Source organism: Bactrocera dorsalis, unplaced genomic scaffold, assembly GCF_023373825.1.
Source record: "Bactrocera dorsalis isolate Fly_Bdor unplaced genomic scaffold, ASM2337382v1 BdCtg010, whole genome shotgun sequence".
Lineage (NCBI taxonomy): Eukaryota > Metazoa > Arthropoda > Insecta > Diptera > Tephritidae > Bactrocera > Bactrocera dorsalis.
Window position 1 is genome coordinate 165,466 of NW_026038061.1, and position 20,473 is coordinate 185,938.

Sequence of the window (20,473 nt, forward strand, 5' to 3'; positions counted from 1 at the left end):
GCATTTATCGGCCAATATGTAAGAAATCTTAATGTTCTCTTGCAAATGAGAGTATGCCTAAAATGAATGAAATAAGGGCAATACTTCCCCTACTTTTATTTAAAGTTTTGCCAGCACCTAAAGATATTTACCGGGCTTTGAGTCTTACAAGTTGCAAGAGTATGAAATGCTCGGTTACGCCCTAACACAATTCTTCCTTACTTGTTATAAATATTGTTAATTAAAAAACTAATACAATACTTATAATTTATATTATGGGAAAAAGAGATAACAAAAATCATGAGACTTCCTGAGCGTTTTGCGCAAAAAATTAAGAATTTTGATATTTCGCTCAGAAGTGCAGAATAATCTTGTCGTAGGAGCCTTACAACGAAGTCAGACCTACTGTCCACCATCTGTACAGTCGCAAAGTGCTCTCAAATCGAACAAAAGTTTACTCAGTTACATACTTATAGTTATTTATTCACTATTATAAATAAGTTGTGGGGTTTTTCGGCATACACACGCAAACGCTGATAAAACGAGGGTTCGGAAATTTTCAAAAAATTTCCTTTCGTTTCGTCGGCATATTATCAATTTGTGATGATAATGTGAAATATATGAAGCACAAACCCCAATAACCAATGGAATATTTACAAGTTCATCCACACATATGTATGTATGTATGTATGTACATAAATGCATACAGTTTTGGCACGTTCTTTATTTGTAACAATGTGTGCAAAGATTACGAACGATTACAATTAATTGAATCGCATGAAGCAATAAAAGTGGTTAAGTAGAGATTAAAATGGAACTTTTTATTTTCCAATATATGCATAAAACAAAAACAGTTCTGAATCTGTTTAGAATTAATTTTACCGCCACGCGACAATTCAAGAAACATGAGTGTTAACGAAACAGTTGTATGCAAAAATCACGCATAAATGAGCGTGTTTACACACACAAGCGTATGCGAAACCCGAAAAAAAACAAGTAAGGAACTGTAACGGTCGATCGGAACGGGACATGGAGGGTAAATAATTTCACAACAAAGCTGATTCCGCATGACAAAGGTTCGGTGCGACGTAATTCAGAAGCAAGAGCTTAATCGCTCTCTAAAGAACGGCAGTTTTAAACTGTTCCACACACCACATACATACACAGATATGTATAAATACGAATACGTTATCTGTGGTCCGAACCAAAACTGAAACTGATTACCTAATTGAATTTAGAATTACAGCGCTTACCGTATCCATTTGTATACATAAATGTAAGTATATATGGTACTTTTAAAAGAAAGACTAGAAAAGTTTCCTTACTAGAGAGGTGCGCTTGGTTTGGTTACCGCGTGAATTTGCATACGTGCATCCGTTTGAAAACCTAATATATGTAATTTCATTGTTAGAGACCTTTGTATTTCGCAGCATTCATTTAGTAAATGTTATAAGAATATAGACAGTAAGTTGTTAATTGGATTTGGAATAAGCATTTTTGTACATTGGAGTACAAACCTATGGAGAACAAACAAATAGTGATATTGCGAGTTTAATTACGGAGTAATACCTACGTCTCACTGACGGTCAATGGCAAAATAAATGGAATAAGTAGTTAATAACATAGCACTTTCGAAGAATCTTGGGCGATCTCAGAAACGCGCATACGTACATACACAAATACAGGAAGAGGGTATTTACCTGTATTTCGGATTATGGACTTTTGCGAATTGCGAAATAGTAAATAACAAGCAAACAAGCAACCAAATATTGACACATCAAAGCTCAATTAATTTAATATACAAGCACTGGGCACTAAACACCTATTTTATTAGCGTCTATAAAAAAGGCACCAGCCTAGCTAACACATATGTATGTATGTACATACATATATACACACATACATACATGATAAGAACAAGACATTATGAATAATGCTAAATGTATGGGTGTGTACCGGGTTATACGTGCTAATACAAATGTTTTACTACCAAGTAATCTAGCGCCCATTCAAATTCCATACATTCACCAGTACTATACTATACATACTGATTAAATGTGCATATAAGATTATTTCAGGAATGTTTTGATTGTTGGACCGAAGTCAAGAGGACATTTGAAAAATGTTTAAAATTTGGATTATGATATCTTCAACCTGCCCATCACTGTCAGAAGATATCTTTAAAAAATTCTTAAAAAGCTTTCGAAGTGTCTTATATGTATATTATATTCAAATTGGCTTAGTTATAATAATCTCGTTTATAGTTTGCAAATTTTAGGTGTTTTACCGTCAAATCTTACAGTGCGTTGTTGGTGCTTACACAATTTTCAAGTTTATTTATGAAAAAGGTCAGATGTCAGAGTCCAAGGGTAGTAAATCCTGAGCTTTCAGATAGAAGTTATGCCCACAGTAAAAGCTCAAAAGCTTCGTCTATCACTATAAAGCTGTTATATTTGCTAAACTGTATTACAATTAATAATTAATTTAAAACTACTTACGCATATTTTTGAGAACTATCCATTCGAAAGTCCAACTGGTGCATAGATAATTTTAAAGTGTACTTTAAATCATTCATATGCATGCGTATACCTAGAAGCAGGCACGTATTTATTTTACTCCACCTTCTCCCGAAGGTTTATAAAACAAATCAAATATGTATGTCGCTCCCTCATAGCTCGAAGTTCAGCTGAAGCAAAAAAATTAAATAATAATACGGGGGAAAAGCTTTCGTTCTAACTTTTACTATAAATGCACTGGACACATCTCCAACACCCAGTGAGTGTCCATTAAATGCTATCACTGTCAACTACACACGAGGAACAGCAAAAGCAGTACTACAGCGGCAACAGTAGTGAGAGCAGATGTAAGGAAATATACATACATACATATATACATATACATATGTATATACACTATTGGCTTTGAGCAACTTTTCGCAAGTAAAGCGAGCAGACAAGTATAGTCGGGCGTAGAGGAACAGGTGATAGATAAGAGTGTGCAGAAGTGTAAAACTTTGGCAAAGTAAAATAATTCTAAACGCAAACGGGTTCCACGATCGCTAGCCGAGGTGATGCGACCGAAGAGCACCTAAAAAGTGTGTAGCTAACTTGTGAGCACAATTCGCACTTTGCCGGGAACCGTCAAACAAAGCGGTCGCGAAAGTGAGAGATTTCGTTTAACCCACATTCACGTAGAACGTGTTATACTGGCGATATTCGGTTTTTATTTATTTTTATAAACGTTTGTGTTATTTACATAGTTGTTGGTAGAGGAACAACTTGAAGAAGTTAGCACCAAGCGGTCGACGAGCCAAGTAAAAATCCGATTTCATATTCTTTTTGTTTCGTAAAATAGCGAAAAGTCGAGTAACGGTAAGAGACTTGATTAATTTCCACTTCAAATTTTAATACAGTGTTAAATAGAGAAATTGCGCTTTATTTATTAAGTGAAAATTCATTTGCAACACAAATGTCTCATACATAGTACATACGAAGATTATACAGACACTCTTGGTATACACATACATACGTTCCATACTACAATACAGACATGTGCGAATTATTACTGCGACCATTTGCCTTCCAATTGCACCAACAATTGGGCATATCGATTGAATAACACGCCGCGTCTTCCTGTCCTCTAAGTACAAATGAACATACATACATAAATATGTATGTGTAACCACCGAGAGATAGCAAAACTTTCCTTACTTGCTCACAGCTGATACATGCATGTGCATTGTATGTATGGAATATTGGACTATTTTCTATTACGTGGCCCAACTTTGTTCGTTGTAAAAGACAACGAAGCGATCTGACATCACAAGAGACTGAAGGAAGATTATAAAAGAATCTATGTACATAGGTCTTAAAAACTGACTAATTTCGAGGCATAATGTGGATCATATACCACGTAATAACTTGGACGTACTTGTGCACATGCCAGTAATGTCGCGAAGTCGGTACACGTTTCAAAGCAGTTGGAGCGAGAGCACACGTGAATGACAGTTACATGCATACTGTCACTGTGCCATCAATACCAAGTTTAGTGCATGGGTTAACTAATCGGACAGTCCAACTTTTTTGCGAAATATGAGAGCACATTTGCACATACATACGTATACATATGTATATGTATGTATGTATGTACGTAAAAATTCACCGAAAAATGTGGTCCAAAAAGTGCATATAGTACACATTAGGGACATTCACACATCTTTCCATTGGAGGGGAACATACCTTATCATACGTGAAATGATTCTGTATGAAAATATTTATAGACGGAAGATTTATTCAAATCGATCCAGCAGTTATATTTTCTGTAAAAGTACTCGCATCTGTAAGTTACATTGAGTTGGAAGACACGTTTACTTCGTTTAAGTGATCCCTGAATAAAGCGGAAAGCACTCTTAATTATCAGCGCTCAGGGCTCAAATCTCCAATAAGAGTTGACTAATGACGATCGAGATGAAAATTCCATTCCTCTGTGTTTAAATTGAGGAGCATTTCCAATAAAACTGATTACCACGAATTCTTATTTTAAACATACATACTTACATATGTACATATGTATTTTAAAGAAAATCACCTCTGAAACGATTTAAATACCTGCTGGGTTGTTGGAATTACATGATTTATAATGAAGACTTATTAGTTATAAAAATAATACTTATTAACCACGGCTTTCTGTTGAATGATTCACCATTTCACAGGTTTAGTGACACCAAGCACGCTTCCACTTAATGATCGGTGTGGACTTTAACATATGTATGGATATGTACATGTATTGTACATACATATGTATGTGCATAATCATATTCAATATGTATGTATGCTTTTGACAGCGGCTAATTACAACCTTTGATCTGAATCTGATTTACTGCCATTTCAGTGGAGTGATTTTGGTTTTAATTATTTGCTTTGTCAGAAGCGGTTATAGAAAGTCAAATAAATGTCACTGGACCACACGATCATCACAGTTGCCTAGACTTCACACTCAAATCTGTTTGCCGCTGATAAACTCACACATGTAAACATACCTGCACACAAACGTATGTATGGCACGGCTCTGAGTTCGTTCATGCACAAGTGCATGTACATACTTATGTAGTCCTCTGGCTAATTAAAATTATGAGGATCAAAAGTTACACAATATAATTACCGGCGCGTGGATTATATGACTGTGTTCGAACTCTTTGTAGCAGCAATGACAGAAAATGTATGTTCGTCGAATTTTTTTTGCATCGTGCTTTTGACTTGTTAAGATTTCATTTTAGACAAGTTTTAGTTACTAAATATTTGCATTTAGTTACATTTACTTGAGAATAATTTTAAATGTAAAAGCAGAATTTTTTAAAGCAGTAAATGAACGAAAGTCAACAAAATGTATTACATAGAACAATTTGCCGTAATTGAATTCCAATAAATAATGAAATTAATAAATAAACTACAAAATCACTGGTTCCATTATAATCCAAAATGTTCTATGAGTGCTGAAGGCTAATACAATTTTTTTTTTATAAATTTGTATTTATATTTCTAGATTCATCATGCCGCCAAATGCAGCAGCAATAAATCACAATTCTCTGGATACCCTAACGGGCCAAAAGAATGATGGAACCAAAAACAATTTAGGAGCGTCCAAAGAAACCGGAGTTCTGTTTGAATACGATGCCGACACGGCTGACGGAGCCTTGAACATTGATGTGCTTCAAAGAAAACGTGCAGAAAAACGCAAGCTTAAACTGGTTTGGCGAAATATAATAATCTTTGGATACTTGCACATTGCTGCACTTTACGGTGCTTGGTTATTCTTTACTTCGGCGAAGTGGCCGACTGTGTTTTTCTGTAAGTATTTCTAATTAGCTTCTACAAATCGAAAATACTATTATATTATTCGTATATTCAAATATGATTGTATTTTTTCTGCTTTTATAATTATTATTATCATCATTATTTCAGCCATCTATCTCTATTCCATTGGCGTATTGGGGATCACAGCAGGAGCTCATCGCCTTTGGGCTCACCGCTCTTACAAGGCTAAATGGCCTTTAAGAGCTATACTGATTGCTTTCAATACGTGCGCTTTCCAAGATGCCGCCTTCCACTGGGCACGCGACCACCGTGTCCATCACAAGTTTTCCGAAACTGATGCAGATCCCCATAATGCTACACGAGGCTTCTTTTTCTCTCACATCGGATGGTTGTTATGCAAGAAACATCCTGACGTTATTGCTAAAGGCAAAAGCTTAGACTTGACCGATTTGCACGCTGATCGTATTCTCATGTGGCAGTTGAAGTAAGTCTAGCGGTATTTCTTAGCATTAACTCTATATAGAATTTTCAACACAATTTATTTTTTATTATTTCATCAGACACTACAATATACTGATGCCCTTGGCGTGCTTTATACTCCCGACCGTTATACCCATGTACTTCTGGAATGAGACATTCATCAATTCCTGGTTTGTAGCAACCATGTTCCGTTGGTGTTTCTTGTTGAACGTCACTTGGTGTGTGAATAGTGCTGCGCATAAATTTGGAGGTCGCCCATACGATAAGTGTGTACAATTATAATTTCCATGCAAAACGGCCTCACTAAACTTGGACTTTATGTTTTCTATTTTTGTTTTTTTCTATACAGAAACATCAATCCTTCGCAATGCCCGTCTGTTTCAGCATTTGCATTTGGTGAGGGTTGGCACAACTATCACCATGTCTTCCCATGGGACTACAAAACAGCGGAATGGGGCAACTATTCTATGAATTTAACCACTGCTTTCATCGATTTCTTTGCTAAAATTGGCTGGGCTTATGATTTGAAAACCGTATCCGCCGACATCATTGAGAAACGGGTGAAACGTACTGGTGATGGTTCACACGAACTTTGGGGCTATGGCGACAGTGATATTACCAAAGAGGACCAACAAGGCATTATTACAATTAATAAGAAGCAGGAGTAATGTAGCCGTAATTTTAATACATATTGAACCCAACTTGTCTGATCTTCACAAATGTGTCTTATCGTTTACACTAAATTTACAATTTGTGCAAAGCGAATCTAAAAAGAAGCAAATTAATTAAATGGATAAATTAAGATAATTTATAAAACACATAAATATATGATATAATGTATATAGCTGTATTGTGAAATGTATGTAGATACATACGAATATGTTGCGGTTGACCATTCATCGCTCCTGTAATTATTAATTGAAATCAGTCACTTTGTACATGCATGCATTCATTGATTCATACTCTCAATAGGATTAAATGTATAACCCCTTGAATAAAATACTACTTATAAAAATAGAAACCAATCTTGTTAACTCTTAAATAGGGGAAAATATTATATATTTTTATACCCTGAACAGGGTATATTAAGTTTGCCACGATGTTTGAAGTTTTGTCAACTAACATCATCGGTGACCGTTATCACCAAAAAGGATTCATGAATTTATCTAAGCTTAATCCGTACTTCTCACACACTAGTAGGTGGACTAACCCAACCAATAGCCTAATTTACTCTTCAGAATTCAGAGGGCTTTAAAGAAACTTATGGCTGAAAACAAATCAGAAATGTTTTTTTTTTTTAATTAATCCATATTGTTCTTTTTCAAATAAATCATTATTATTTAAAGGCTATGACCATTGTAGCTTTGTATAAAATAATGTGCAGATTCGTTATTTTCTTTTTTTTTTTTGTTTTCGTGCTGTAATCATTTATTCAAAAAAATTTCGGTTAATTTTGTAGACAGTATTAAAAAAAATCGTATTAAAAAAAATCGTGCCTGCCGAGTATTTGAATAGAAAAATTAGTCAATAAATTTGTTATAAACTGGTCATAAAAAGATTTGAATAGTCCAATTTTTCCTAAGCAAATTTTATTTGTTTCGCCAATTGGAAATAAAAAAATTTTAGAAAAACGAGTTTAAAATTTCATTTATAACTATAGCTGAAAACATCTTAAAATAGTGAATGTGAAGACATGCCTGTATACCCGTAAATTTAAAAGAATCAGTCTCTGAAAAGCTTAACTAATATATTAAAAGAACATTAAATATGGAGTTTCAACTCATTTTATTGTGTAAAACTGTTTCAATATCGTATCATAATTAGTGCATAGAACCCTTATCTTCTGCATAAAGAAAGTATATAGGGACTCGATCACCATTTGGTAAATGAACAAGTTCCGTATGAGATATAAGATGGATAGCAGCAAGCCCATAAAATAACATTGGCAGTCCTGCAGTTATTTAAATACTTATAAAAAGAATACTTAGAAATAAAATAAATTAGAAATAATTGTATTTACCCAAATTTATTACTTTCAAAAATCGGAAAAATTTATCTTCCATGGAAAGATCTTGAATTGCCCGTTTACTGCAGTGATATTTCATATAAGGGTAGCATCCTGTACGGAGTATATGATAATTTGCTCCAGAATCCAGAGTCCAATTAAAGTGTGACCTACCACGCTGATCGTTCTCAACATCCCTGAACTAAATTCATACAAATACATAGGTGCGTAAGTTAAATTTCTTTTTACTTCTATGCTCCATTTGCCTTCACAAAATATGACGTCCACGGTGGTTCGTTACATTGTTTAAGATAAGCGGTTAAGATTTCTGAAGCTTTTGGTTTCATCAAATTAGCAGAAAGACGCATATTGGAAAAGCTTTTCGAATACGTCACTTTAATCACGTTTATTTGGTTAACGATATGTTTTATTTACTAAAGACCGGTTTTAGATGCCACGTGACATCCCAAACTCCTTAACTCGCCTTGGCAAAAAACTTTAATCACATATATATTGTATGTTTGTTTTTATCTCTCAACGTATGATTGATTTTTCGCAAATTTTATAAAATATAAAAATATGTGACCTTGGAACAGCTGATGACAGTGATGATGAAAGTATATAAAAGATGTAACAGAAACCCGTTGATGAATGTTATCAACACTTTGTTTATCTCTAGTCAATCATACACTATTTATAATACTGTTTAATTGATTTTAGCACCACAAATATTTTTTCCTTTGTCTACTGTCCTCTAGCAAATCATTACAAAAGTATCAAAGGAAATGTAGATATTGCATTTTAGAAATATAATTACACAGCACTGAGTATCAAGACAGCTGTTTAGCGAAGTGTTGCCAACGTCTGACACTTTTTGTTCGTATTTTCATAGTAGGAATTTTCTGGGGATGATTAACAGAATAGTGCGAATAGTAGATACATATCATTCTTAATTGGCTAGTCATATATTTTTTATGGTGTAGTGATTGCTCCACAGATTACGTGATAATAATCAAGACGAATAATCTCCAGTAAAACTTATTTTTTGATATTATAATATTACAGGCAGCATTTTAAAAATGTGGCCCAGATTATGGGTTTCAGCCAGGCGTTCTGCTGTTCAATTAAATGTTGAAAATGCATTAAAAATCTCTTTGCGTGCCTCATCTAGCCAGGCCAAGCAGGCGGAAATTTCCGATGCCAAAATAACCAATTCGGTTTTACAAACAGAGAAATTTCAAGATATTCGTATATATAATGAACCAATTCCGCAATATCTGCCCGGGTCTAATGAAATCAAAGATTTGCAGAAAGCCCTTAAACATTATGAAAATAATTGTGAAGATATACCGATTGTTATAAACGGTAAAGAGATAAGAGAGGGACAAGAGACGTTCCAAGTTATGCCACATAACAAAAATCACAAACTTGCAAAATATTACTATGCTGACAATGCTACTATAGAAGAAGCTATACGTGTCTCGGTGCAGAAACAAAAGGAATGGGATAAAACCCCTCTTAAAAAACGTATTGAAATTTGGGAGCGAGCTGCTGATCTTATGGCCAAAAAGTATCGTGCTGAATTGTTAGCCACTACAATGTTGGGGCAATCAAAAACAGTAATACAGGCTGAAATTGATTCAGGTGCTGAATTGATCGATTTTACCAGAATGAATGCCGGTTACTTGAAAAATTTAGCCATGGAACAACCTCTAAGTCCTCAGCCAGGCATAACCAAAAACCATTTACGCATTCGGGGCTTAGAGGGATTTGTTGCAGCAATAACACCATTTAATTTCACCGCAATCGGTGGTAATTTAGCGTTTACACCTGCTTTGATGGGCTGTAGTGTGTTATGGAAGCCTTCAGACACGGCAATGCTCTCCAACTGGACGGTATTTAAAATAATGAGGGAAGCCGGTGTACCCGATGGAGTAGTAAACTTTGTTCCTGCTATTGGTAATTAACCCTTTTAAAACTAATACATATTAATTTAGCTGCATATGTATGCATACTTGTAAATTCATGTGTATATAATATTTATATTCTATTCGACAGGCAAAAATTTCGGTGATGCGATTACTAATTCCCCCGATTTGGCTGGTATCAATTTTACTGGTTCCACAGCGACCTTCAAAACCCTTTGGAAACTGGTGGGTAATAAAATTGATCAGTATAAGAACTATCCACGTTTAATAGGTGAATGTGGAGGTAAGAATTTCCACTTCATTCATCCATCAGCGAATGTGGAGACCGCAGTTGCGCAAACTATTCGCTCCGCTTTCGAGTATGGCGGACAGAAGTGCTCCGCATGTTCTCGATTATATGTACCCGAATCGCTTTGGGAGTCCCAATTTAAAGGACCACTCATTAAGAAGACTAAGAATTTGAAAGTAGGTGATGTTCGTGAAGTAGACAGTTTCTATTCGGCGGTTATTGATGAAAACTCATTTCAACGTATTCTTGGGTTTATTAATGAAGCCAAAGAAGATCCCGATTGCACAATTTTGACAGGTGGAAATTTGTCCAATTTGAAAGGCTTCTTCGTGGAACCAACTATTGTACAAGTGAAAAATCCTAATAAGCGTGTAATAACAGATGAAATATTTGGACCAGTATTATCGGTGTATGTGTATAAAGACAGCGATTTAGCTAAGGCCTTAGATTTGGTTAGAAGTACAACTCAGTATGCGTTAACTGGCAGCGTTTTTGCTACAGATGAACCGTTTTTGAAACAAGCTTTAAATGAGTTTAAAGATGCTGCTGGCAATTTTTACATTAATGATAAATCCACAGGAGCTGTCGTTGGGCAGCAACCTTTCGGTGGGGCGCGCCAGTCCGGCACTAACGATAAAGCAGGTTGCCCATTTTATTTGATGCGTTTCGCTTCATTGCAAGCTGTAAAAGAGACCTTCGTACCAATACCAGATATATACTATCCTTATATGAACAAAACGACTAATTAAATAACTGATGATATTTCTCTTTAAATGAAACAAAGCGAATCTCGAATGGCAGTTAAAAACTAAAAATATATAAATATTTTGTGGTTATAAATCATTTATTTTATTCCATTAATGCTGGAATATTACAAATATATTGAATGTATTAAGCAATTATAAATTACAATTTACTCAATGTGTATTAGAATCTCTTTAACGAACAATTAACGTACATATACATACATATATGCTTAGCTAATTACTTCAGCGAGTTGAATGTAGAATGCCATCGAACATGGGTCACGTTCACCAGTAGCCAAGCCCCCTATTTGTTATCAATATTTTTTATATTCTGGTGCGTTTGTGGGACTTTATTACATACCCATACTTGTGTACAATAAAAACAACACAGACCAGCGATAATAATTTGATTGTGGTTTTATTTATATTTCTATTTCCATTAAATGTTTAGGGGTCAATACTAGTCATAAGCGCGTCTAAGGAGTGGAGCCGCAGAATGCAAATGCTGATAAATATATTATTTTGACATGTTTCTATATATAGCGAACTTCTAATTGGACAATATTGAAATATTTTTAATAAAAAAATATACATTTAAATTTCGCACATGTGTTTTCATTGAAAAGTTTTTAAGAACCAATGTGGGAATTTATTGGCGTTCTTGCTACGAAAAATTATACAATATGTTTACAATCTCAGTTTCTTGAACATTAAATATCATACATACGAGTATGTACGGATGTTCATTTATGTGGGCTTCAATGAATAATATAAAAAACCTTGGATAATTTAACATCGGATTTTCTTGTCTGATTGCCACTTAGGTAGTGTATGTGTGTATATGTATGTATGTATAGAAGGAGGTGTGAAGACAGGAATAAAACGTTTATTCCAATTGTGTAAGATAAACATGCAATTATTTGGTATTGATCAATAACAATAAAAACATAATTTCGTAAACATTTGACAGTTTTGTTGTAATATATACATCTATATAAAGATATGTTACATAATAAAAATAACTATCTACTACTAAGTGTGCGGGGATGTACATACTTATAATCGAAAGCATTATAAACAATGAAAGTATGCTTTATTTAAGTTAATAAATTAATCCTTATTAAAGTAACGAATATATTTTAAATTACAATTTTTGATAGCTTTCTAAATATAAAAAATAACTATTCATATTATCCTATCAATTATGGCAATTGAAAAAAAAAATTAATCTCTCAGTGTAATAGAGTGTACAATATTCTTGGTTAGTCCATCTTTAGCCAACACAAACAAACTGGAGGGTTGTCCCACGCGAGAACATGCCACATATATTTGTCCGTGGGAAAAGCATGGTGTTTCCAAATCTAAGCCACATACAGACAATGTCTGGCCTTGTGACTTATTGATCGTGATAGCGAATGCCAATCTAATGGGGAATTGGGCGCGTTTGAATTCAATTGGCACATCTGTGGTAACCATAGGGATTCGTGGTAGCAACACATTTTCGCCTTGAAACTTGCCATTCAAGATGATGGCTTCAATGACGTTTTTTATTAATTTTTTAATGACTAACCGTGTGCAATATGCCGATATGCATATTGTGTGTGTACGTCGGGAAATACATACATATGTATGTGATCGATGAGAGTATTTTGCGAGTCGATGATTGTGCAGAAGTCCGTCTGTAATTTGATGCATCCAGTATTTTCATGTACATCAACTTTCCCATCAACAATATCTAACAGTTGTTTAGAGAAATTTTCGGCGGATGGATCCTGAAGCATTTGAACGCGCATGTTCACCGTCAGTTGTACTTTTTCAACATTACGCCATAGTCGCGATGATTTTAAGCAAGCATTAATTTCATCAGCGTACGTTGAACGTGGAATAACGGGAAGTGTTTGTCTAAAACCACCAGAAAGGAGTAACAAAGTGCCGCCAAATAGTTTATCATTGATTTTTATCTCCTTTAATGTCCTATCTAATGCCTCAAGCGAGTGTTTGTGTGCCATAGTGCATTCATCCCCGCTGCATCTGGATTATTTTGAATGTTCAATGGCAGCTTAAATGCCAAATGATCCATCTAATAAAGTTGCTGCAATGCCAGAAGATGCAACGGCCAATGCGATGTCATTTTTGGATCGTATCTCTGCCATAAGTAACGAAATAAGAAATGTTTTGCCAGTTCCACGTGATGCATTCAAAAAAAAGAATCCTCTTTGTCCTGTCGAAACTGCCAGCATGATGCGGCCGTAAACAATTTTTTGTTCATAATTTAGTAGTGGAACATTGCGACTAACAATGCCTGCCATTTCTACAGTATCGTACTGTAGTTCACGATTGATATCTGTGTTGAGTAAATCAGATGCACTTCGATTCGGTGAGCTCATACCGAAATGACTGATTGGCAAATTCGCAATAGCAATGCAAAGATCCTCGATAGCAATCAATGCTTCATTGTACATTGCATCACTGAATGATATCGTTAGATCATTGCACCTTGTACGATGTCGATACAATATATCATCAGTCATTGAATCTTTGTGATTATCCCACAATATTTGTGCTCGGGCCGGGAACAATGTAGTCAGTACTATAACAAATAGTAGACGAATTTGTGATCCTGAGCAGTTTAATGTTGCTTCAGCAAGCGTACTGTCCCAATGATTGTCGTCTTCTAGCAAGCCTAGAGCAAGGCATGCATCTTTATACGTAGGATACTGTTGTCCATCTACCTTACGTATATCTTGAAATGACAATGGCCCGGTGACATTAACCAACAATAGTCGCAGGTAAAAGCACTCAGTCTGCCTTGGATTGACTGTATATACACGACAATTTGGTAATTCGTAATTTCACCTTAGGAGGATGAAAAATAGATGTTGTCCGATTCTCCACCCTAGCCGATATGCATGCTAAGATTCACGAAAATCGGCCGAGCGGTTTCAGAGGAGTGCAACAACTTACACCGTGACACGAGAATTTTATATATTAGATAAATTGTACAGCGATTGCCTAGGTCCGATTTAAGATTAAATAAAGCTTCGCCTTCGACATCATCTTACGGCAGGCCCTATGTTGTTTCGACGGGGTCGGTTTTCGTATAGGTGGTTGGTTGTTCATAGAGGTCTGTTTGCAAGGAGATGAATAGGAAGTTATCTCGTGCTTATATCCCAGGATATTATTAGCGCAGGAAATGCATCAATTTACACTAGGAATTCTGGGCAACATATATACAATCGTACCTACTTAGAAATTGTCTAATATTTAGGTGGGATGTAGTGCAGGTCGCCTCCACGCTGGTGCATCCTGGGTAACGCTAAATGGCCTGCGGCCTACACGGCCTGACAACTCCCTTACGACCTTGGCACTGAACTGGCTTTTTGTAGAGTAGGTAATCTGATTTGGATCTGGTAGAACCCTGGGCTGGTGGTGGCGACATTCTGGCACCTGAGTATGATGGGGTGACACCCATCAGAAATGGCTGCTGGGCTAATGTCGCAACTGCCTCCGTCCCGTTAAAACCCTGGCAGGCCTCAGAGTACGTTCCCCCCCCGTCGTCGTTAAGTTGGCGTGGTAGGTGTAAGTTGAGAGTACTCCTTCTTTGCGCTGGTCGGCTCTGAACGTATTGCCTCATAAGGGCGTACGTCAACCCTCGCCTTGGCCTCGTCACTGAGATAACCTTGGGACCACAAAAGGCGACTACCTTCCGGGGGACGGATAGCGGCTCTGAGTGGGGACCCTCTTAGCATGGACAAGTCATTCACAAACAAACCAACAAACACAACAAACGGAAAGACGACGAAGGAAGATGAAGGGACGTCGAATTCGACACCCGGATTCGTTCCAGGCGGGGCTGCTGCTCCTGTGGCGACGAAACCGTCGCTGAGTAGCTGCAGCGACAGGACAAAGCCCTCGACAGTAGTCTCCTCATCAGGTGGAAGAACGGGGGGAGCCGGCGCAAAACCGCCGGCTAAAGAGGTAGTGAAGGGTGGAGCCTTCGTGCACGGCGGAATCGCTAGCACTAGCAGAGGAACTTCTGCTAGAATTACGAAGGGGTCCACGGGGGCCACTAGCAGGGGAGCTTTAGCTAGGAAGCTGAAGTCGGACCGTCGACTGGCGGCAAAAATTGTAGAACGCTACGATGGTAAGCATGCTGGTCAGGTGTCTGAGCAGCATGCAAACACGCTCGAATGGGCTAAGAGGATTCTGAGTGAGAGCGAGACCGATAGGTCACGACTTGAAACGAAGATACCTGAACCAGCGGTTAAGCGGCAAAGGTCGCATGAGGGAGAAACCTCCCTTGGTAAGAAACCGCGAACGGGGGCTGCGCCAACTTTTAGCGAAATTGCTAAAAGCGCTGGCGCTAGAGTACTTGGTGTGCTCGACCGTAGCAGGGAGGACGGTGCCATCTCCCACGAAGAGTGGAAGAGAGTAGCGGCGGCTATCTCTTCAGTCTTCCTCAAGGTGGTTAAGGGAAATCCGGGGCCACCCCCAAAATGTGTAAGTGCCGGTTGGCACCATGGGCTGCACAAGCTGACAAGGTGTGCCGATGAAAGATCGGCCATCTTATATAAGGAGGCAGTATCTCAGGTGGGGGAGGTGTGGAAGGGAGCCAGACTGGAGGCCGTGGACAAAGCGGACCTTCCGCTTCGCCCTAGAGCTCGCGTCTGGTTGCCGGCTGAACCTTCCACTGCGAATGAGATTGAGGAAATCCTCAAGTACTGCAACCCCTCACTTCCCACGCATGACTGGAGGGTTATAAGGCTGGAGAGAACCGATGAACCATATCGGCAGGCATTGATAATGCTTAACGAGGAGTCCATCGGTCCTCTCAGTAAAACCAAGGGAGCCATCAGCTATGGTTTCGAAATGGTGGTGCTAAAGGTACTCCCAACGAATACCAGGGCGGATGGCACCCAAGCTGCAGATGCGGGGGAGAGGGCGGACGGCGTTAGCGATGGTCAAACGACCATGGAAAATGACCCAAACCTCTCGGACGTGGCGAGTTCTGGAGGCGGTTCGTCGATTGGCGATTCCGTCTTCAGCCTCGAACAGCTGTTCGAGGAGGTGAGGGTCGACCACGACATGAGTGCTGAACTGGCGCTCCTAGAGGAGAGTCTGGGGGATGAAATTCCTCCAGATTAATCTCCAACACTCAAAGGCGGCCTCCGCCAATCTACTGCTTCGTCTGGAGCAAGACGAAGCCGATGTCGTCCTAATCCAGGAACCGTGGCTGACTAGTAGCGGGATCTCTGGCTTGAGGACGAAGAGCCATAAGCTGCTGGCGACCAACGATGTAGGTAGAAACAGAGCCTGTATGCTGGTCAGAAATGAATTAACGGTATTTCTTTTACCTAATTTTAGCAATGCTGACATAGTAACAGCAAAACTGGAATGCGATACCGGAAATGTCTGGATCATCTCTGCATATATGCCGCATGATGATGCGGTGGAACCGCCTCCCGCACTGCTAAGGAGAACCTTGGCGGAAGCGTCTCGGAATGGTGCCGACGTTATCATCGGCTCGGACGCCAACTCGCGACACTCCATCTGGGGCAGCTCGGATACAAATAATAGAGGTGAGTCGCTTTTTGATTTTATTGTAAGCGAAAATCTTCGCATTTGTAATAGGGGAAATTCTCCAACTTTTGTGACCGCATGCAGGGAGGAGGTTCTCGACCTCACCCTAGCCTCTCATGCGATTGCCTCGCTGATCTCAAACTGGAGGGTCCTCGATGATCACTCATTTTCCGATCACAGGTATATCGGTTTTAGTCTAGTCGGAGAAGGTCCGCCTAGGAAATCTTTTAGAAATCCTAGGAACACGGACTGGGAAGGCTACCGAAGGAGGCTTCGACAAACTCTTCCACGTGCACCGGAGGTGAACACACTGGGCACCGCCGATGTGGTGGACGGGTGGGTCGAAGTCTTCAGCTCAGCGTGCATTTCTGCACTAGAGAGCTCCTGTCCACTGAAAACGCCAAAGGGCAAAGGGAAACCTCAATGGTGGACTATGGAGCTCTCGGAAATTAGGGCGTCTTGTAGGCGCTTATTTAACAGGGCCCGTAGGAGTGGGTTATCTGACGACTGGGCGCTGTATAAAACAGGCCTTTCGATATACAAGTCCGAATTAAGGAAGGCCAAGAGAATCTCGTGGAAAAATTTCTGCGAAAGAGTGGAGGGCTGCCACGAGTCCTCTAGATTCAGGCGCATTCTCGCTAAAAACCCAGTGCCTCTGGGTTATCTCAAGGACGCAAACGGGAGGTGGGCCCTGAGCAGTGAAGATACACTTCAGATGCTTCTCGATGCTCACTTCCCTAGCAGCACGTCCCCTATAGAGACATCTCTCGGAGAGTTGCACACTGACTGCACGGCTTTTGCCGACCTTCTGGATGAGCGACATTTGACATGGGCGATTAACTCGTTCAAACCGTTCAAGTCCCCGGGACCGGACGGCATTATTCCAGCGCAGCTGCAGCAGGCTGTTAAGGTGTCATGCGGCTGGTTGTTACCGATCTATGCGAACTGCATCAGATTAGGTTACATTCCGGGGGCCTGGAGACGAGTCAAAGTTACGTTCATCCCGAAGGCCGGCAGGGGGTCCCACGTCACGGCCAAGGATTTCAGACCCATAAGCCTCTCCTCTTTTCTGCTTAAAACTTTGGAGAGATTGATGGACTGGGATTTAAGGAGGCGCATTCCGAGAGACTACCTATCAGGAGCGCAACATGCGTATCGTAAAGGCAGGTCGGTAGACACTGCCCTGCACACTATAGTGTCGTGGCTGGAGGAAGCCATTGAAGCTAAGGATTTCGCTGTTGGGACCTTCCTTGATATTGAGGGAGCTTTCAACAACGTCTTGCCGGAGGCAGTCATAACTGCTCTAGACGGTCTTGGGGTTGAATCGAACCTCAAGCACCTCATCTTCAGTCTTCTGTGTGACAGAGTAGTCGAAACAGAATGGGGCAGCGCGCGCGCGCAGCGAAATGTGAGCAGGGGAACCCCTCAGGGCGGGGTTCTTTCTCCTCTTTTATGGATCCTGGTCGTTAACGACCTTCTTAGGAAACTAGAGGATCTGGGCTGTCGGGTGATTGCCTATGCAGACGATGTTGCACTTATGGTCAAAGGAAAATTCCTTAGCACCGTATACGAGCTGACGCAGGGATATCTCGGCGTTGTAACTAAATGGGCGGTCGGAAGTGGACTCGCCATAAACCCGAATAAAACAGAAATGGTTTTATTCAGCAGAAGATATAAGATCCCAGTGGCATCGTTGCCGCAAATGGGAGGTATTTGCCTACAACCGGCAGATACAGTGAAGTATCTAGGGCTCATCCTGGATAAGAAGCTTTCATGGAAGCCGAATATCGAGGAGAGAGCCAAAAAGGCATCGATTGCCTTATACTGCTGTAGAGGAGCTATCGGCAAAAGGTGGGGCCTCTCACCGAAGGTGGTCCTCTGGCTCTATGACACCATAGTAAAGCCTATAATGTTCTATGGAGTCTTTATGTGGTGGAGGGCTTTACAGAGGACCACAATTGCTAAGAAACTCGAAAGCGTTCAACGGGCTGCGCTCATCAGCATGTGCGGTGCATTAAGGTCCACTCCAACTATGGCACTTAATGCAATTTTGAACATAACGCCCGTCGATATTGCCGGAAGGTGTATGGCCGCAAAAGTGGCGATCAGGCTCAGGGAATCTGGGTTCCTAAAGGAGCGTGTCTCTGAACACTCAGACATCCTTACAGGCTTTGACTGCATCCCGGATCATCTGGATCAAGGAGTCGCCATATCGGACTCTCGCGGCTCCTTCTCTACCCATATACCGAAGAGGGAGCTATGGGTGGGCAGAAGCCGCTGGAGAAGGGGGGCGGTTAGCTTCTTTACGGATGGGTCAAAGCTTGGGGGAAAGGTTGGTGGAGGGGTTTACTGTCGGGAGCTCTCCATCAGCTCTAGTTTCAGACTTCCCGACTACTGCAGTGTCTTCCAGGCTGAGGTTGCAGCCATCAAGGTAGCAGCAGATCTGCTACTCCGGAGAGTGTCCACATTCAGGGAGGTGACCATTCACTCAGATAGCAGAGCAGCGATACTAGCCCTGAACTCATTCACAGTGCGTTCAGGGCTGGTCGAGGAGTGTCTGGCGGCACTGTCCCTGGCGGCGACAGTATTTTCTATAAGACTTGTATGGGTGCCTGGCCACAGCGGAATAGCGGGTAATTGCAAAGCTGATGAGCTAGCAAGGAAAGGCACCCTAGAGTCACTATCGGTAGAATGGGAACGGGTCGGTGCTCCGGTGTCCTCTTGTGTCCTACTACTGGATAACTGGGCCACGCGGATGCTTGGTCAGCGTTGGGCCAGCATTGGTACTTGCGCGGTCGCAAGAGCATTCTGGCCAAGAATAGATCGCAGAAGATCCAACGATCTCTTTGCCCTCAATAAAGCTAGCCTCTCCTTAGTGGTGGGGCTTTTGACGGGCCATTGCCCTATTGGCACACATGCTGTAAGACTTGGAATCTTACCGGATGCGGCGTGCAGAAGCTGCTTAGAAGAGGATGCGGAAGAAACCAGCCAGCACTTCCTTCTTGACTGTCCCGCATTCGGGAGGTTAAGACTTAGACATTTGGGGGCACATACCTTCAGACATCCTACCGAACTGGTGGGTGTAGATATTAAATGCCTTTGCAAATTTGTATTGGCTACCAAGCGCTTTGCCGATCTGTAAGTCTGAACACGGGAGTTCTTTTTCTATGGCATCACAAAGGACTACGTACAGTCCACGTGCGATCTTTGATCAGCCATCTAACCTAACCTAACCTAACCTAATATTTAGGTTGTTGCATGTATACCCTGCAGGAAATCAAGTCAATAAATAGCCGGAATAAAAGAGCAAGCGACCGAAATTGAACGATTCAAATAATTTACAAATCAAAATATTGAAAAACAAAAGAAAAAAGAATTGTATGAAAAAAGTCAATTTTTGGAAAGTTCCAATTTTTCGACTTTTTGTTATGAAAAGTTTTTTTTTATTTCTGAATCTTTTCAGATCCACAGCGAACAACTTCTGAAAATTTCATGAAGATTGGTTTCGCCGCTCTCGAGCCTTTGCGTTTCTAACAAACAAACATTCATTTTTACTTACATATGTACATATGATGTACAAAATAAAACGTTTGTATGGGAAAAAGAAAAGGACTGTTTTTAGGCGTTTTCCGGTAACTTTCGTAATTTTTTTT

General features: G+C 39.8%; 4 protein-coding genes and 1 long non-coding RNA gene across 6 annotated transcripts in view; 3 read left to right on the plus strand and 2 right to left on the minus strand.

The window, feature by feature from the left end:
• Nucleotides 1-2,612, minus strand: part of LOC125779944 (uncharacterized) — a 40,199-nt gene extending 37,587 nt beyond the window's left edge. The window contains exon 1 of the long non-coding RNA XR_007423466.1: nucleotides 2,478-2,612. This is a non-coding gene — a long non-coding RNA (uncharacterized LOC125779944). The remainder of the gene's footprint in view (nucleotides 1-2,477) is intronic.
• An 89-nt stretch (nucleotides 2,613-2,701) lies between these two features.
• LOC105232584 (acyl-CoA Delta-9 desaturase) lies at nucleotides 2,702-7,293 on the plus strand. Of its 2 annotated transcripts, none has more exons than XM_049461155.1 (5): nucleotides 2,702-2,842; nucleotides 5,521-5,825; nucleotides 5,940-6,276; nucleotides 6,353-6,538; nucleotides 6,622-7,293. In XM_049461155.1, exons 2-5 carry the CDS (start codon nucleotides 5,528-5,530, stop codon nucleotides 6,938-6,940), a joined length of 1,140 nt encoding a protein of 379 aa, XP_049317112.1. In that variant the 5' UTR covers nucleotides 2,702-2,842; nucleotides 5,521-5,527; the 3' UTR covers nucleotides 6,941-7,293. The 2 variants fall into 2 exon arrangements, with proteins under 2 accessions (XP_049317112.1, XP_011212610.1); XM_011214308.4 differs by having other exon boundaries at nucleotides 2,759-3,350.
• Nucleotides 7,294-8,038: 745 nt separating this feature from the next.
• LOC105232586 (uncharacterized protein C15orf61 homolog) lies at nucleotides 8,039-9,048 on the minus strand. Its single transcript, XM_011214311.4, has 3 exons — nucleotides 8,544-9,048; nucleotides 8,293-8,479; nucleotides 8,039-8,223 (listed from the first exon to the last, which is right to left on the minus strand). Exons 1-3 carry the CDS (start codon nucleotides 8,643-8,645, stop codon nucleotides 8,093-8,095), a joined length of 420 nt encoding a protein of 139 aa, XP_011212613.1. The 5' UTR covers nucleotides 8,646-9,048; the 3' UTR covers nucleotides 8,039-8,092.
• Nucleotides 9,049-9,182: 134 nt separating this feature from the next.
• LOC105232585 (delta-1-pyrroline-5-carboxylate dehydrogenase, mitochondrial) lies at nucleotides 9,183-11,648 on the plus strand. The gene is made up of 2 exons (XM_029553003.2): nucleotides 9,183-10,236; nucleotides 10,336-11,648. Exons 1-2 carry the CDS (start codon nucleotides 9,357-9,359, stop codon nucleotides 11,241-11,243), a joined length of 1,788 nt encoding a protein of 595 aa, XP_029408863.1. The 5' UTR covers nucleotides 9,183-9,356; the 3' UTR covers nucleotides 11,244-11,648.
• A 156-nt stretch (nucleotides 11,649-11,804) lies between these two features.
• Nucleotides 11,805-16,739, plus strand: LOC125779943 (uncharacterized). Its single transcript, XM_049461154.1, has 2 exons — nucleotides 11,805-16,536; nucleotides 16,605-16,739. Exon 1 carries the CDS (start codon nucleotides 14,988-14,990, stop codon nucleotides 16,383-16,385), a length of 1,398 nt encoding a protein of 465 aa, XP_049317111.1. The 5' UTR covers nucleotides 11,805-14,987; the 3' UTR covers nucleotides 16,386-16,536; nucleotides 16,605-16,739.
• The last annotated feature ends 3,734 nt before the right edge of the window (nucleotides 16,740-20,473 follow it).

What these genes read in the sequence shown, in the direction of transcription:
- LOC105232584 (XM_049461155.1), top strand. Translation starts at nt 5,528, where the DNA reads ATGCCGCCAAATGCAGCAGCAATAAATCACAATTCTCTGGATACCCTA. An exon ending in ATTCTCATGTGGCAGTTGAA is followed by an intron (nt 6,277 to 6,352) that starts GTAAGTCTAGCG and finishes TTATTTCATCAG; the next exon opens with ACACTACAATATACTGATGC. An exon ending in GGAGGTCGCCCATACGATAA is followed by an intron (nt 6,539 to 6,621) that starts GTGTGTACAATT and finishes TTTTCTATACAG; the next exon opens with AAACATCAATCCTTCGCAAT.
- LOC105232586 (XM_011214311.4), bottom strand. Translation starts at nt 8,645, where the DNA reads ATGCGTCTTTCTGCTAATTTGATGAAACCAAAAGCTTCAGAAATCTTA. An exon ending in GGACGTCATATTTTGTGAAG is followed by an intron (nt 8,480 to 8,543) that starts GCAAATGGAGCA and finishes GTATGAATTTAG; the next exon opens with TTCAGGGATGTTGAGAACGA. An exon ending in TTTGAAAGTAATAAATTTGG is followed by an intron (nt 8,224 to 8,292) that starts GTAAATACAATT and finishes AAATAACTGCAG; the next exon opens with GACTGCCAATGTTATTTTAT.
- LOC105232585 (XM_029553003.2), top strand. Translation starts at nt 9,357, where the DNA reads ATGTGGCCCAGATTATGGGTTTCAGCCAGGCGTTCTGCTGTTCAATTA. An exon ending in AAACTTTGTTCCTGCTATTG is followed by an intron (nt 10,237 to 10,335) that starts GTAATTAACCCT and finishes TCTATTCGACAG; the next exon opens with GCAAAAATTTCGGTGATGCG.
- LOC125779943 (XM_049461154.1), top strand. Translation starts at nt 14,988, where the DNA reads ATGGACAAGTCATTCACAAACAAACCAACAAACACAACAAACGGAAAG.